Genomic DNA, 15,450 nt, shown 5'->3' with positions numbered 1-15,450 from the left:
GCTTCAAAGTTGATTTTGAAGGTGCCCAAGAAGCGGTGAGGACTGAGTGGAGCGGGAGCCTTGTCTGCCGCCCGCGGTGTCCTGCTCACCCCCTCCCACCCAGGGGCTAGGTGGTACCCGGTGTCAGCCTCCATCCTCAGGGGTGTGGGACCCTCGGGTGTGGGACACTGAGGCTGGGGTTCATGCAGGGTGTGGGCTCTGAGAGGGATGCTGTGCTCTGTGGGGCCACCAGGGGCCGCCCGTGTCTACAGACCCCACAGCCTCTGCTCAGAGCCCAGGGCTTGAGAAGCTGGGGACAGCCGGCCCTGTCGGAGACCCCCGACCCTGGCATGATTAATCCGGAAACAAACAGGAAACATCGCTTCCTTTGGAGGCAGCCAGAGCTTCAGGCTTGGAGGCCCAGCCGGGGTCCCTCTGGGAGCAGAGGTGGATTTGGGGAAGGGCTGGTCCTGCGGACGGACTGGCTCAAAGCCTTGTTGGTACCTGGGCCTCCCCTAGAGCCCCCTAAAAGTTGCTCAGACTGGAGGCAGTGTGGAGCTGCAGCTGGGCTGGGAGGAAGATGCCGTCTGGTGTGGTGGCAGAGAGTGAGGAAGGAAGCTGGCTGCCCGGGGCTCACGCCTGTCATCCCAGCTGCTCAGGAGGCTGAGACCTGAGGATCCTGGTTCAAGGCCAGCCCGGGCAGCAAAGTTGTGGGGCTTGAACTCTGGGCCTGGGCACTGTCCCTATGCTCTTCAGCTCAAGGCGAGGGATCTACTACTTGAGCCACAGTACCACTTCCAGTTTTCTGAGTGGTTTATTGGAGATAAGAGTCTCACTGTCTTTCCTGCCTCTGCTGGTTTTGAACCGCGATCCTCAGATCTCAGCCTCCTGAGTAGCTAGAATTACAGGTGTGAGCCACTGGGGCCAGGCTTTTCCAAGTGGTAGAACTTTGAATGACAAAGCTCACAGACAACACCCAAGCCCTAAGTTCAAGCCCCAGGACTGGCACAAAAAGAGGAAGGGAGAGGAGGGAAAGGAAGAGAAGACAAGTCTGGGGCCTCTGAACTCCAAGGTCATTGAGGGCGTTCAGAGCAGGTCAGGGCTTACGTGACCTGGGGAGAGTGGGCTTGGTGGCCTTCCCAGCCCCAGGTTGGGGACACAGCCCCCCCTCAGCAGCAGGCCCCACCGGTCCTCCGCCGTCTGCCCCGGCCTGGCCTGGGCCCCTCTCTCTCTGGGGTGGCACTCTGAGCAGCTCTGTGTCTCCCTGTGAGCAGTGTTGGCTGGCCTGCTCCTCGGTGGCGGTCCGGAGCCGTGCTGGATGGAGGGGGCGGGCCGGGGCACCGCAGGGAGCGTCTGCCTCCCCCCAGCACAGGGTGCTCCCCAGGGCATCTCTGCCCCTGCTCCCCAAACGACAAATCCTTGTCCCACTTCTCTGTCACCAGGAAAGCAGGCTGACTCACTGTGCACAGGGCTGAATGCAGCCCCACAGCTCCTTAGGAAGGGCGAATGGCAGTCAAGGCGCCTCTGTGGATGTGGCCCGGGAACCGGGTGTGGGGGACAGGTGGGGGTGGGGCCCACACGCCTTGTACTCAGACACTGACTTAAAACACACAACAACAGTAACAAAGAACCTCCTCCCTTCTTTTTTTTGCCAGTCCTGGGGCTTGAACTCAAGGCCTGGGCACTGTTCCTGAACCTTTTGCTCAAGGCTAGCGCTCTACCACTTGGCCACAGCGCCACTTCTACCTTTTTCTGTGTATGTGGTGCTGAGGACTCGAACCCAGGGCTTCATGTGTGCTAGGCAGGCGCTCTACCGCTGAGCCACCTTCCCAGTCCTTTCCTTTTTTTAAAAAAGAAAGTATTTTATTACCATAAAGGCAATGGACAGAGGGTTACAGCTGCGTGTCAGGCGAAGAGTACTTTTCTTCGCGGACAATGGGACCCTTTCCTGGCTCTCTCCCCAAAGGACCTTCTTGAAGAGGCAGCGAGACCAGCAGGGTCCTGTCTGGAAACCAGACGTAAATCCGTCATGTTCCCACCCATGTGAGGGTTGGACGCCCGGCTGTCTTCTTCCAGGGCCCCGGCTGTTTCCTCAGGACTGACCCCTCCCCGTGGGTAAACAGCTCAGCAGAATGGATTGTTTCCCTCAGACAGGACAGGGAGTTGAAGGCCGACCACGGATCCCCGCAGCTTCCTGTGGGTTGACAAACTGCTGTCAGGAAAATACCAGGGGCCCATCAGGCTGATGGACCCATCCTGCCCTGGAGCCCGAGGGCCCCTGTCCCCAGGGCCTGTCCCTGGGGGGGGGCCTGTCTGGCAGACCCTCCCACACTGGTGACAGCCATTACGTATCAATAGCCACACGCTTAGAGTAATAGTTTCACTTAGTTTATTTAAGCACTTCAAACACCATCCATTCCAATAACTAACTCTAGGCCTGATCCTACTGAGGGTGCCCTCTCCTCCCTCCCTTGGTCCTGAGGTTGAGGGGGTCGAGGGGTCCGCCAAGGACGTCCTCCGTGGGGCGGGCTCCAGTGGAGGGTCGGTCCGACGTGGAGTCACCCGGCTTGGGGAGGTGGCCTGGCTGGGTCTCTGCTGCCCTGGGTGTTCATATGCTCATCTCTGGCCCTGTCTGATTACCAGGGTTATCTTTGGTGACAGCTTCCCTCTGGTGGGTCTGGTGATCTCTGAGGGCTGGTTGTTTTGGTGCCGGTCAGCTTGGCAGGCTCAGGGTGGGGGGGGGGCATTGGGGGGTGGGGGGGAGGCTTCTTATCTCCCCATTCCATAATTCTTATCTCCCCATTCCATAATTCTAGCTTTTGACTTTTAACTCCTACTTTAACATTTCATATTATTATTTCATACACAGTACATTCAATGTATTTTTTTTCTTTTTTGGGGGGGGAGGGTCCGGTCCTGGGGCCTGAACTCTGGGCCTGGCCGTTGTCCCTCAGCTCTTCAGCTCAAGGCTAGCGCTCTACCATTTGAGCCACAGCGCCACTTCCAGTTTTTTTCTTTTTGCTTATGTGGTGCTGAGGAATCGAACCCAGGGCCTCAGGCATGCAAGGCAAGTGCTCTACCACTGAGCCACCTTCCCAGCCCCAATGTATTTCTATTTAATAGCTTACCATAGCAATAACACACCACGTGAGTATTCAGTAGCACACTACGCCAGCACACACCCTGTTAGTATTCATACTCACCCCAGCCTTCACACACAAGCCCTTCTGTAGGGATTTGCTTGCTGCCCAGCAGGTGGAAGGCAGGTTCTGTGAAGGGTGCCTGGGGAAAGCTAGACAACCTGAAGTAGCCACTGTACCTTATACCGCTCGGACACAGGTTTCATTTGTGAAGACCTGACATCAGAGCTTCTGTTCCTCGAAACAAAACCTAGCTCAGCCTCAATGTCGGGCACAGCCACGTGAGCCGCCGCAAAAGCAATCAGGGGAGCTGGGAGGGGCACTGCACCCTGAGGCCCTGAAAGCCAGATTCAGCCCTGCCAGGAGGGAGGGAGGAGGAGGAAGGGGAAACAGAGGAGGAAGAGGAAGAGGGGGATGAGGAGAAGAAGAACAGGAGGAGATTGCAAACACATCTCCGAGACTAACTGTAGAACAAACCCAGAAAATCCGCCCTCACCACAGTAACAGGTGTGAGGTCGCTAGCCAGGCCGGCCTGGTGTCTCACACCTGTGCTGCCCCCCAAGCACCTGGAGGATTGTGAGTTCAAGGCTAGTATAGGCAGTGTGGTGAGGAAGCTGCGGGCCGGGCTGGCGTCCGGGGAGGGAGGGAGGCAGGCTGGGCGGAGGGGAGCAGCAGTGCCGGAGAGGCCGCGGCCCAGCCCACACCGCAGCCCACTCTGGGGCCAAGGTGCAGGTTCAAGCTCTGACCAAATGCCACGGGGGTGGGGGGGCTAGGTTCTCCCTCACCAGAATCCCCAAGACCACCGTAGGGGAGCCGCCCTCCTGTCCTGTGCGGTGGTCAGAGGTGGAGGCCGCCTGTGAGCAGCAACTCCTGCAGTGTTCGAGGAAGACAGCCCGGCCCACCCCGCCCTCCTTGAATCCCACCCCAAGGGTTACAGCCCCTCTGCACAGGAAGAAGTGAGGCTGGGAGAGGAAGTCAGGTCAGGCAGCTGGCAGGTGGCACGGCCAGAACCTCGGCACCTGGGTCACCCGTGCGGCGTGTGCCCTGCCCGGTGGGCGGGCAGGGCCGGGGTCCCTGAGGGCCTGGCCAACCTGGACTCATGGCTGGTTGGGCACCGGCCACAGCCCCCAACCCTCTTCCTCCACCAGCCTGCTGCCCGGGAAGGGTCCGGAACCAGGAATCGCCTGGTGGCCGCAAAGGCCAAAGGTCAGACAGGGCTTCCTGCCCCCCTGGGAACTTCCTCCTTCTGGGCCCTCCACGCCTGGCTGACAGCCCGAAGCCCCGCCAGGGGACGGTCCACCCTCCTGCTCACCGCCCCCCAGGCGGGCAGCGCTGGATCCCACCGTCCGGTGCGGCCTGCGTTCCCTGCCTCCTCCGGCCGGCTTGACCCTGACAGGCTGGGGTCTTGTGGTCCCCGGTGTGGCCGGGCCGAACCCGGTCGGGCACCACCATCTCACAGGAAGCAGAGAATGCACCCGGAGTCTCCCCCTGGAGCCGGGGACCCCATCCCCAGGGCCTTCTCCTGGAGATGGGGAGACCCAGCCCCCAACATTTGCTGGTGTTGAACACTGACCGGCAGTGAGGCCGAGAGGCTCCACTTCTCATCCTGCGGAGGACAAGTCATGAGGCGGCGCCAGGCAGAGCCAGCTGGACGGAGCACACTCGTGTGCCAGGGAGAGAAACTGAGGCAGCACCAGCGAGGCCCCAGCCAGTGAGGTGTCAGCAGGGTGTTCGCCATGGGGACAGGGGCGAGGTGGGGTCAGGTCCAGCCGATGCCCTCGCCTGTCCTGCCCTCCCCTCCCCTCCCGGCCGTTGGGCCGGAAGGAGGGGCCGGGCCAGGGCGGGGCGGGGGGGGCTCCTCCCCCCCCCCCCGCACCCCCCCCCCCCCCAGGCCGGGATTTAAGAGGCTGCGGCTGGGAGTCAGGACAACAGGCTGCTCTGCCGGGACTGCAGGCGGCGGCTCGGAGCTCCGACTGCGGGCGGCGCTTTGGGGCTTGGGGAGTGGAGGCCAGGCAGGGCGGCATGGGGCTGGCGGCTGAGCGCCCCTTCGAGCCCCGCGGCTGCTGGTTCTACCTGCGCTACTTCTTCCTCTTCGCCTCACTGACACAGCTGCTGGTCATCCTGGGCCTGGTGCTCTTCATGGTGTACGGAAACCCGCACGCGGCCACCGAGGCCAACCTGCGGGCCACGCAGGGCCGGGCCGATGCGCTGTACGGGCAGGTGCAGGACCTGGGTGCCCTGCGCGCCAACCTCAGCCTGCAGCTCAACCTCACCGCCCAGGCCCGCGACGCCATCATGCAGCTGCTGCTGGGCGCCCGCCGCGACCTGGACCGCATCAACGCCAGCTTCCGCCAGTGCCAGGGCGAGGTGGTAAGGGCACGGGCGCGGCACGCACAGGGCATGCACACAGCACTCACACGGCACGCACATGCCAGTGCCAGGGCGAGGGCGTGAGGGCATGCACACACACGCACGCACACGCGCGCACACGCACACTGCAGGGCCCTGCCCCAGCTCCACTCTCCGCTGAGCCTCGTGCTCAAGCCTGTAATCCTGGCACTCAGACAAGAGGACCTGAAGTTGGAGGCCAGCAGGGCGGCCCCCGACCGCCGTCCCAAGGACGGTGTGGACAGTCATTGTGGTGCAGATGCCGGCCCAGGAGGCCCATCCCCGGGTGGCCGGACCTGGAGGAACCCAGGGCCTCCTGCCTCCCGTGCCCCCACCCGCTTCCCCCAGGCAGGCGGCCGCTCAGGCCTCGCTGTCCCCAGAGGCTGGCACAGTGGGGCTCTGGGGCCTTAGGTTTCCCACGCACCCGAGCCTGGGCTCAGATTCCAAGCCTTCAGGGTTTGATCTTCCATATTGATTTACTGGTGCTGGGGTGTGGGGCAGCCCCTCAGCCTCCACCGCACTACGTGGGTCTGAAGCTGCAAAGCTGAAAATTCCGGCTCCATTTCTTTCCTCTGAGTTGATAAGATGGATTGCTGTTGCTTAGAGGCTTGGGGTGCCCTGGGAGGCCTCGGGGTGCCCTGGGAGGTCTCGGGGTACCCTGGGAGGCCTTGGGGTGTCCTGGGAGTCCTCAGGGTACCCTGGGAGGCCTGGGGTGTCCTGGGAGGCCTCGGGGTGTCCTGGGAGGCCTGGGGTGTCCTGGGAGGCCTCAGGGTGCCCTGGGAGTCCTCGGGGTGTCCTGGTAGGTCTCGGGGTGCCCTGGGAGGTCTCAGGGTGCCCTGGGAGGCCTCGGCGTGTCCTGGGAGGCCTCGGGGTGCCCTGGGAGGTCTCAGGTGTCCTGGGAGGCCTCAAGTGTCCTGGGAGGCCTCGGGTGCCCTGGGAGGCCTCAGGTGTCCTTCAGAGACCCCAGGCTCTGTGGGGTGCAGTCACCCTCTCCCAGTATTAGGGAGAAACTTGGTCCCAACACCAAGTCCTCCTAGAGATAAGAAAACTGGCTTTTCTACATCTCCCTTCTGTCTCCCCCCTCCCTCCGCCCGCCTTCTCCCTTTCTTTCTTTGTGTGGTGATGGTGATACTGATGGTGGTGGTGGTGATGATGGTGGTGGTGGTGGTGGTGGTGGTGATGCTGATGGTGATGGTGCTGATGGTGATGGTGGTGGTGGTGATGGTGGTGGTGGTGGTGATGGTGGTGGTGGTGGTGGTGGTGGTGATGCTGATGGTGATGGTGATGGTAATGCTGATGGTGGTGGTGGTGGTGGTGGTGCCGATGGTAGTGGTGGTGACGTTGGGCCCCAGGCTCTCCTGCACACTTGGCAGATGTCACCGCAAAGCTGCGCCCACCCTGGGTTTTCTGGAAAAGCAGCTGCATTTCTGAATGCAGCCTCTGAGATGTCAGCCATGGCTCTGTGTCCCCGCTCCCCATGCCACGGAGACAGGGAGCAGAAGCAGGAAGCGTCGTGAGTGCTCCCTGGCTCACCCGGGGCGTCCGCAGCCGGCTGAGTGGGGTGCTGCATCTCCTCCCTCACCGGCGTTGGTTCCTTCCCTCTCTGGGCTCCTGAGTGGTGCTGCGGCACCTTCATTCTCTCCCCAGCGATGGAAATGGTGGAGGGGGAGGACGCACCCCTGAGGCGCGGGCAGTGCAGATCAGAGTCTGGCGGCTCACGCCTGTCATCCCACTGAGGTCTGAGGATCGAGGTTTGAAGCCAGCCTGGGCAGGAAAAGCTGCGACATTCCCACCTCCACTAAACTACCAAAACAAAACAAAGCAAAAAAAGAGCCAGAAGTGAAGCTGTGGCTCAAGTGGTGGAGCGGAAAAGCGAGGGACAGCGCCCAAGGCCAGAGTAAAGAGTCAGGTGTTTTGAGCCAGGGTCTCCCTGTGCTGCCCAGGCTGGTCTAGAACTCAGGGCCCCCTGACTCAGCCTCCAAGCGCTGGGCCCAGGTGCAGCCTCCACCCCTGCGTCACTAGTTTTGTGGGCTCCGTGTCTCTTTGGGGCACTAGGGCTTGAGCTCAGTGCTGCTCTGTGGTGGGGCCTCCTCAGGCTCCCAGATGCTCCCACCTCTGCCTACATAGTGGGCCCACGGCTTCCTGTGCCAGGGCCCCCAGACCCCCAGTCCCTACAGTCCGCACCCGAGCTGGCCCAGGTGAACTGCTCTGAGTGGATGGGGCCCCTGGTCTCCCTCTGGGGTCAGTGCTGAGCGGGGGCCCTGCCCACCCTTGCAGGTCAACTACAGAAACAACGAGGAGTTTGTGGTCGCGGTGGTCCTGAGTGAACAGCGGTGCCTGGAGGAGCTGAAGGAGGGAAACAAGAGCTGCGAAGGTGGGCTGCAGGGAGGACACGATGGGAGGGAGGGAGGGAAGAAGGGAGGGAGGGGAAGGGTGGGGAGGGAAGGAGGGAGGAAGGGGAAGAGGGAGGGAGGGGAAGGGTGGGGAGGGGGGGTTGGGTCAGAGCTGTGCAGGGGGGGTGGGGAGAGGGGGTTAGGGTCAGGGCTGTGCAGGGGAGGGGTGGGGAGGGGGGTTAGGGTCAGGGCTGTGCAGGGGAGGGGTGGGGAGGGGGGTGGAGGAAGGAATGGGGAGGGGGTTAGGGTCGGGGGGGAGGGGAGCGGGGTCAGGGAGGGCAGGGAATGGGGTCCCCGCCCCACCTCGGCCCCTGCCCTTCCCCCCCCAGCCCTGCGGCACAAGCTGGAGGCCCGCGCAGGCGCGCTGGAGGCGGAGCTGGCGCGGGCGCGCGTGGCGGGCGCGCAGGAGCGCGCGGCGCTGGAGGAGGCGCAGCGCGCGGCCGCGGAGCAGCTGGCGCAGTGCGCAGGCGCGCGCGAGCGGCTGCAGCAGGAGGCGCGGCGCGCCGAGGAGCGGCTGCGCACCGTGCAGGGCCTGTGCCTGGCGCTGGACAAGGACAAGTTCGAGGCCGACCTCCGCGCCCTGTGGCGGGACTCCATCATCCCGCGCACGCTGGACACCCTGGCCTTCGGGTACCACTCGCTGGGCACCGAGCTGGCCGCCGTGCGCCGCAGCTGCGACCTCCTGCCCGGCCTCATGGCCACCAAGGTGGACGAGCTGGCGCGGGGCCTGCGCGCGGGCATCGAGCGCGTGGCCCGCGAGAACGCGGAGCTGGAGCGCCAGAAGCTGGCGGCCGAGCAGGACCTGCGGGCCGGCCTGGAGGCCCAGGCGAAGGCAGACAAGGAGGCGCAGGCCCGCGAGGCCCGGCTGCGGGACGAGTGCGCGCAGCGCGCCCAGCGCGCCCTGGAGGAGAAGGCGGCGCTGCAGGCCGAGCGCGACCGCCTGGCCCGCGAGCTGGAGGCGCGCAGGCGCGAGGTGGACCAGCTGAAGATGCAGGTGGCCTTCCGGGTGGACGCCCTGGACACCTGCCTCAAGGCCAAGGTGGGCCGCAGGCCGGGGCCGGGGGGCGGGGGAGGCCGGGACTGGAACAGAGAACAGACCTTTTGGGGTAGAGTTGAGTGGAGGCCCTGAGGGTCCGGAGAATGGAGGCCGGGGTGACCTGTTATTGACCCCTCTCAATCCCACAGTTGTTTCTGCAGCTCAGGCTCCCTGTGCGCCCCCTGGCTTGGAGTTATTAGGGGCGCTGGGGGGAAACAGGACAAGTGGTCTCCTAGGGGCACCAAGGGGAAGACACCCCCCAATGTGGCTCCAACACTCCTTCTCCTTCCACAGACCCCGCCGGTGGTCCTGCCAAGACCCGTAGCCCCCGCCCCCCAGCCGCGACCCATCGGTGAGTGCCCAGGGAGGGGTCAGGATGGGGTCCTCCCACCCAGAGCCACGGGGGCCACCGGAGGGAGCTGAGCTTCATTTCTGCCCACACAGACCCAGCCAGCCTGGAAGACTTCAGGAAGAAGGTCCTGCAGTCCTACCGGCCTCCTGCAGCCCCCGCCAGGTGAGGCCCATGGAGGCTGAAGTGTTTGCTCTCACGCCGCAGTCGAGAGAAGGCCCAAGAGAGGCAGCTCTCAGAGTGACTGCTTCCTTCCTGAGCATCTCCTGTCTGCCAGGGCTTGTGCAGGGCATAGGAGGTCTAGTTGCTGTTGTGGGCATGTCCAGTTCTGCCCAGGGCACACCCAGCAGGCCCAGCCGTGGACAAGGCAAGCTTCGAGCCCCCGGGGATCAGGCATCTGCTGCGAACCCACGGTTGCTTTGCTTTTGGGCATGTGCGCTGATACTGCGCCTCCCTTTCTCATTTGGCTCTTCTGCTCTTCATTGGTGCTCTACCACATGAGCCGCACCTCCAGTCTGGACCTTTTTTTTGCTGATTAGCTGGTGATAATCTGGTGTGGATTTTTCTGCCTGGTCTGTCTTTGATTGTCAGTCCTCTTAGATCTCAGCGTCCTGAGTAGCTGGAATGACAGGCGTGAGCCTCCGGTGGTGGCTTCTTTTCTTTTCTTTTTTTGTCTGTTGCAGGGCTTGAATTCTGGGCCTGGGCGCTGTCCCTCAGCTCTTCAGCTCAAGGTGAGCACTCTACCACTTGAGCCACAGCGCCACTTCCAGTTTTCTGAGTGGCTTATTGGAGATGAGTCTCATGGTCTTTCCTGCCCCTGCTGGTTTTGAACCATGACCCTCAGCACCCGGCTTTTCTTTCTTTTTTCTGTTTTAAGGAGGTTTTACTGTGTAGCCCGGGCCAGCCTTCCTCCTGCCTCAGCCTTGCGAGCGGCATGGCCATCATGACCAGCTGGCTTTGCACCCCCTCTAAGAACTGGGAGACAGTCCTCCGGGCTGCAGGAACAGCCAGGACAAAGGCCCAGAGCCTGGGAGGAGCAGGGAGGCAGCCAGAGCCGAGTGCGACATCTGACCACTGAGGCTGACTTTTCATCTCCACACAAATGGGAGTCGTGGCCGGCTGTGCCAGACATTGGGAAGGGGGAGAGAGAGGGTGGAGGTTCCAGACCTGCCGGGCTGCGCGGTGAAGCCTGGCCTAAGAAAGGCCCAGGGCCTGGGCGCGCCTGAAGGGCGTGCCCCCCAGCCCCGGCGTCCGCACCACCTCATCTCTGGCCAACGGGCCGTCCGCTGGGCACAGCTTGTACGTCACAGAGTGGGTGACTCAGGCCACTGCCCGAGGTCACCCTGTGCCCCCCCAGGTCCTGGCTCCTGTTCAGCTCCACACTGACGGGGTCGCTGACCTGCATTCCAGGGAGATGCTGTGGCCTCCGCTAGCTCTTCACCCCTGCTACTGCCTCAGCCCCCCTTGTGCTAAGAGTGGCCCCTGACCCTCTGGCCTGCCCAGAACTGCCCCTCGCCCCTTTGCGCTGCCCAGGGCCACTCTGGGGGCTGGAGGGCGGCGGGGAGGAGAGTGAGTGATGAGGATGGCTTCCCGTTCCTGCTTGGCGTGCGGGCCCCATGGCAAGGAAAAGCTTCTATTATTAGCCCCATTTCTCAGAGCTGGGAACTGAGGCCCCGAGGGTCAGGCACAGGGCAGGGCTCCCAGCCCAGGCCTGCCCAGTCCCTGCTGAGAACCGGGGAAGCTCTTGACATTGTTTACCCCGAATGACGTCCCTTGCCCAGAAAACAATGCTCACTTAGTCCCTGGCCTCTCCTGTGTCTCCCTTCAGGGTAGCAGGAAGGGCCCAGTCTGGCCTTAGACTCCAGGGAGGGGCGGGAGAGGCCCAGGGTCAGGACCACACTGCTGGCTTGCTGGGCAACAAGGGGACCAGCCCTAGCCGCCCAAGCTCAGTGCCCAGTTTACCAGGCCCCACTGTGTGGCCCGGGGTAACCTATGAACTCCTGGGTTCCTGGGGTCTCTAGCCTCAGCCTCCAGAGCAGCTGTGCCTGCAGAACCCAACTAAACACATCAACTCCTGATGGCTCACCGCAGGGCCAGGTCCCAGCCCGGCACTCCTTCACGGGCCTGAGCCGGGAGGAGGCCCCAGCCCCCAGCTCCCCATGTCCTCCCCGTCCCCAGCCTGTGCTTTTCCACAATCTGACCTGGGGCTCTTCCTCGTTGGACAGTTTTGTAGCATTGGGCTTTGAAGTCAAGGCTTTTGCCAGCCTTTTTGTGATGTTAGCTGTGTTTTGGTTCAGGTCTTGGATGTGTGCTGGGGGTGGTCTGGAATGTTGTCCTCTGGCCTCTGCCCCCTGCTGAGCAGGATCAGGGGTCTGGGCCGAGGCACCACCTCCCTGGACATGGAGACATCCTCTGCTGTGACTGGCATACACCACGTTACCTGCTGGAGCTATGTCCCCTAGACAGCTTAAAGTTCATTATTATAGCTGAGTGCTGGTGGCTCACGCCTGTCATCCTAGCTACTCAGGAGGCTAAGATAGCCTCAAAGCTGATCACAGCTCAAAGCCAGCCTGGGCAGGAAAGTCCCGGTGAGACTTTTTGTTTTAGTCAGTCATAGGGCTTGAACTCTGGGCCTGGGTGCTGTCCCTCAGCTCTTCAGCTCAAGGTGAGCCCTCTACCACTTGAGCCACAGCACCACTTCTGTTTTTCAGGTGGTTTATTGGATAGAGTCTCATGGACTTTCTTGCCCAGGCTGACTTTAAACTGTGATCCTCAGATCTCAGCCTCCTTAGTAGCTAGGATGAGAGCCACGGCTCCCATGAGACTCATCTCTCCAATTAACCACTCCAAAACCAGAAGTGGCACTGTGGCTCAAGTTGTAGAGTGCTAGCTTTGAGTACAGAGAGGCTCAGGGACAGTGCCCAGGCCCTGAGTTCAAGCCCCACAACTAACCCCCCCCCCAAAAAAAATATATATATATAAAATAAAGGTAGTATAGCTGGGTGCCGGTGGCTCACGCCTGTCATCCTAGCTACTCAAGAGGCTGAGATCTGAGGATCGCGATTCAAAGCCAGCCAAGGCAGGAAAGTCTGTGAGATTCTTATCGCCAATAAACCACTAGAAAACTGGAAGTGGTGCTGTGGCTCAAGTGTTAGAGCGTGGCCTTGAGCTGAAGAGCTGAGGGATAGCACCCAGGCCCAGAGTTCAAGCCCCATGACCAACAAAGAAAAAAAGCAATATATAGAGTGGCTGCAGTTTGGACACACACTTTAAAGTTAAAAACACTCCACAGAATTGGTGGCTGTCCTGTAACTCCGGTGCACAGGAGGCCAGGACATACCGCCAGTCGTAGGCTGGTCCCGGGCTCTCTCCGATGGCCAAGCTCAAACTGGGGCGCATGAGGGAAGGCCTAGCTGAGCAGAGCTGCGGTGCCAGGGCAGCCCGCTGCGGTGGGCACAGGCTGGGTTTCAGGAGCATGGGCTCGGAGCCAGGGAGGGGAGCTCTGCCAGCTCTAGATGGAACGTGAGGCCCAGGGGGCCCTAGGGACCAGCAGGGAAGGAAGGGAGGGGGCACGGAAGCAGGACCTGGCCCCTGGGCCCTCCTCCCCCACCAGGAAGCAGCCCCAGCCCCTCTGGGGGGAGGAGGGGGCTCGTGCCAGGCCTCAGGGGCGGACGGAAGCTGAAGCCACGCGGAGATGGGGGGCTCTGGGATGGGACGGTGACTCCCTGGCTGGGAGGACCTCATGTGCCAGTCCCCCCCTTTTCTGAGGGCTCTGGGATCCCTGGAGGGTGCAGCAGCTGGGCATGCCCGCTAGGAACGAGCCAGCCCTGTTGTCTGTCCACAAAGGGCAAGTTGTGAGTTCTGGGGCCCCCCCACTCAGGCCAGAGGGTCTGGGGGGGTCGATGGAGACTTCTGGAGCCCCTGCTGAGGCTGCGGGGTCTCGTTGGGAGGATGGGCCGGGGAAGTCAGTCCTGACAAGCCACATCCCTTCTCTCTGCCTCAGTGGCTGAGGAACCCCGCAGGGCCAGGGCCGCCCTCCCTGGATCCGATCCCGTGACCACATCGCGATGGCCATGACGTCAGCAGCAGACACAGCCTCCGCGGTGCGCCCTCACACGTACCTCCCCCCACCCCTGCTGCACAGCCCCGTCCCACCCCACCCCCAGCTTCCTTATCTCCCGGGCCTGGTGGGGAGGCGAGAACAGGAAGCCATTGGCTTCCACCTCCTCCAGTTTCCAGGCCCTTCTTGAAGGTTTCCAGGCTCCCCCTTGAGAGTTTCCAGAACCCCTTGCCAGGAGGATCTGGTCTGGCATGAGGGTCTCAGAGGAGCCCTGAGGAACCTCCCTCCTCCCAGCACTTAATAAACAGTAGCAAATCCCTTACTATGTGGTAACTTCTGCTCTGAAGGCCACAGCACTGGAGGGAAGCGAACCAGGAAACTGGGGCAACCCTCATGACCCCCAACTTGCAGGCACCTGGACAGGTACAGGGGAACTGAGTCAAGCCCGTCAGCAAGTGCCAGAGAGAGGCTGTGGCCTCTGGCCAGTCTGCCTCTGCCCTGGCCACGGGGTCACAGGAGTGGCTGCCATGCCCGACCGTGCATTTCTTACAAGAAGCAGGAATGCGGGGCTGGGAAGGTGGCTCAGCGGTAGAATGCTGGCCTCCCATGCGTGAAGCCCTGGGTTCGACTCCTCAGTACCACATACACAGATGCAGAAGTGGCGCTGTGGCTTAAGTGGTAGAGCGCTAGCTTTGAGTCAAAGAAGCTCAGGGACAGTGCCCAGGCCCTGAATTCAAGCCCCAGAACTGGCAAAAAAAAGGAAAATCAGAAATGTATTCATAGTCATGATAGGCATTAAAATTCATGAGACTGTTTATCTTGAAGTGGAGCTGTGGCTTACATGGTAGAACACTAGCCCTGAGTGGACAGAGACAGCGCCCAGGCCCTGAAGAAACCGGGCTCACCACAGGCTGTCTGCCCTTTGTGGCCCTGATAGGCGTTGGCCACACCTGTGGTCACAGGGGCCTGAGGCAGGGGATCCCAAGTTTCAGACCACGTGGGCCGCAGAGTGAGGCTGTCACAAAGTAGTCTTAGGCCAAGTGACCCAGCGTCTGGGATCTCTATCCTTGAGAAGTAAAAAGCGCAGGAGACAAAGCCAATGGCCGTATGGAGAGAGGCTCTATAAAGGAGGAAGATCATGGTGCGATCCACTCCCTGGGCCCCACAGGGCCAGGATGAGCTCGGGAGCAGCCCCAGCCCAGCCCAGCACTCAGGCCAGGCCCATCTTGGGGGGACCAGGCGCTATTTCCGGTGTACGGAAACTGCGAGACGTCCTGCAGGAAGCACTTGGCTGGGGCTCAGCCGGGCCAGGCCTCACCTCCCGCAGCCGCCAGAGGCCCCAGGGAAATGAGGGCGTCTCTGACCCTGGGCCAGAGGCCCAGACGGCCCCGGGATGCTGGCCAGGCTGGTTATGGGCCCTGGAGTTACACATCTGAGGTTTGAGTCTGGGCTCAGCCAAGCAGCCTAACTTCTCATCCAAGAAATGTGTTGGTGACCCTAAAGCTGGAGGCTCACCACAGCCCGAGGGAGATGCCATCTCCAGATAAGTCACGATATCCCGAAGGTCCCCCCACAGCAGCGTCGGCCCCACAACCCGTCTGTCACCCAGAGCATCCCAGGGCCTGGCGGCCCTCTGCCAGACCCCACGGCCCAGCCCTGGCGCCTCTTCTCTCTGCGGCACAGCTCCTGGCCCGGCCCTTTCCATGGCAGGACTTGGCCATGCCCCTTCGCCCACCCCTCCACGCTCCATCACCCGTGCCCCACCCTGCATAGGTGTCCACGTGGCTCTCCCACTGGACTGTCCGTGTGGACGATCCCAGCAGACTCAAATCTGCTTTTTCCAGTCCTTTCCCTTTTCTTTCTGATTGTGAGAAAATGGGCTGAAACAGACCATGCCGAGATTTGAGTCTGGACACGTCTGGAACACAGGACCTGTGGGCTCTGCAACAGCTGCTCCTGCCTCTTCAGGGCAGAGTTAGAGGTACGGCCACTCAGACGCCCTTTGTCTAGGTGGAGACTCCCAGGGGCCAGCTGGAGACCCCTCTTCCAGGCAGCCCCACTGGCCGGCTGGGCAGTGCCCTGCAGCTGTGGTGCAGGCTGGTGCC

General features: G+C 62.0%; 1 protein-coding gene across 2 annotated transcripts; it reads left to right on the top strand.

The window, feature by feature from the left end:
* Positions 1 to 5,046: 5,046 nt before the first annotated feature.
* LOC122100815 (plasmalemma vesicle associated protein) lies at positions 5,047 to 13,667 on the top strand. Of its 2 annotated transcripts, XM_042671165.1 has the most exons (7): positions 5,047 to 5,489; positions 7,785 to 7,881; positions 8,230 to 8,939; positions 9,231 to 9,288; positions 9,381 to 9,450; positions 9,969 to 10,016; positions 13,289 to 13,667. In XM_042671165.1, the coding sequence occupies exons 1-6, from the start codon at positions 5,142 to 5,144 to the stop codon at positions 9,973 to 9,975; spliced, it is 1,290 nt and encodes a 429-aa protein (XP_042527099.1). In that variant the 5' UTR covers positions 5,047 to 5,141; the 3' UTR covers positions 9,976 to 10,016; positions 13,289 to 13,667. The 2 variants fall into 2 exon arrangements, with proteins under 2 accessions (XP_042527099.1, XP_042527098.1); XM_042671164.1 differs by lacking the exon at positions 9,969 to 10,016.
* Positions 13,668 to 15,450: the final 1,783 nt, after the last annotated feature.

This window comes from Dipodomys spectabilis, unplaced genomic scaffold (genome assembly GCF_019054845.1).
Source record: "Dipodomys spectabilis isolate Male_0828 unplaced genomic scaffold, ASM1905484v1 ptg000609l, whole genome shotgun sequence".
NCBI lineage: Eukaryota > Metazoa > Chordata > Mammalia > Rodentia > Heteromyidae > Dipodomys > Dipodomys spectabilis.
The sequence above is the reverse complement of the archived record's forward strand: the minus strand, read 5'-3'. Positions and strand labels throughout refer to the sequence as shown.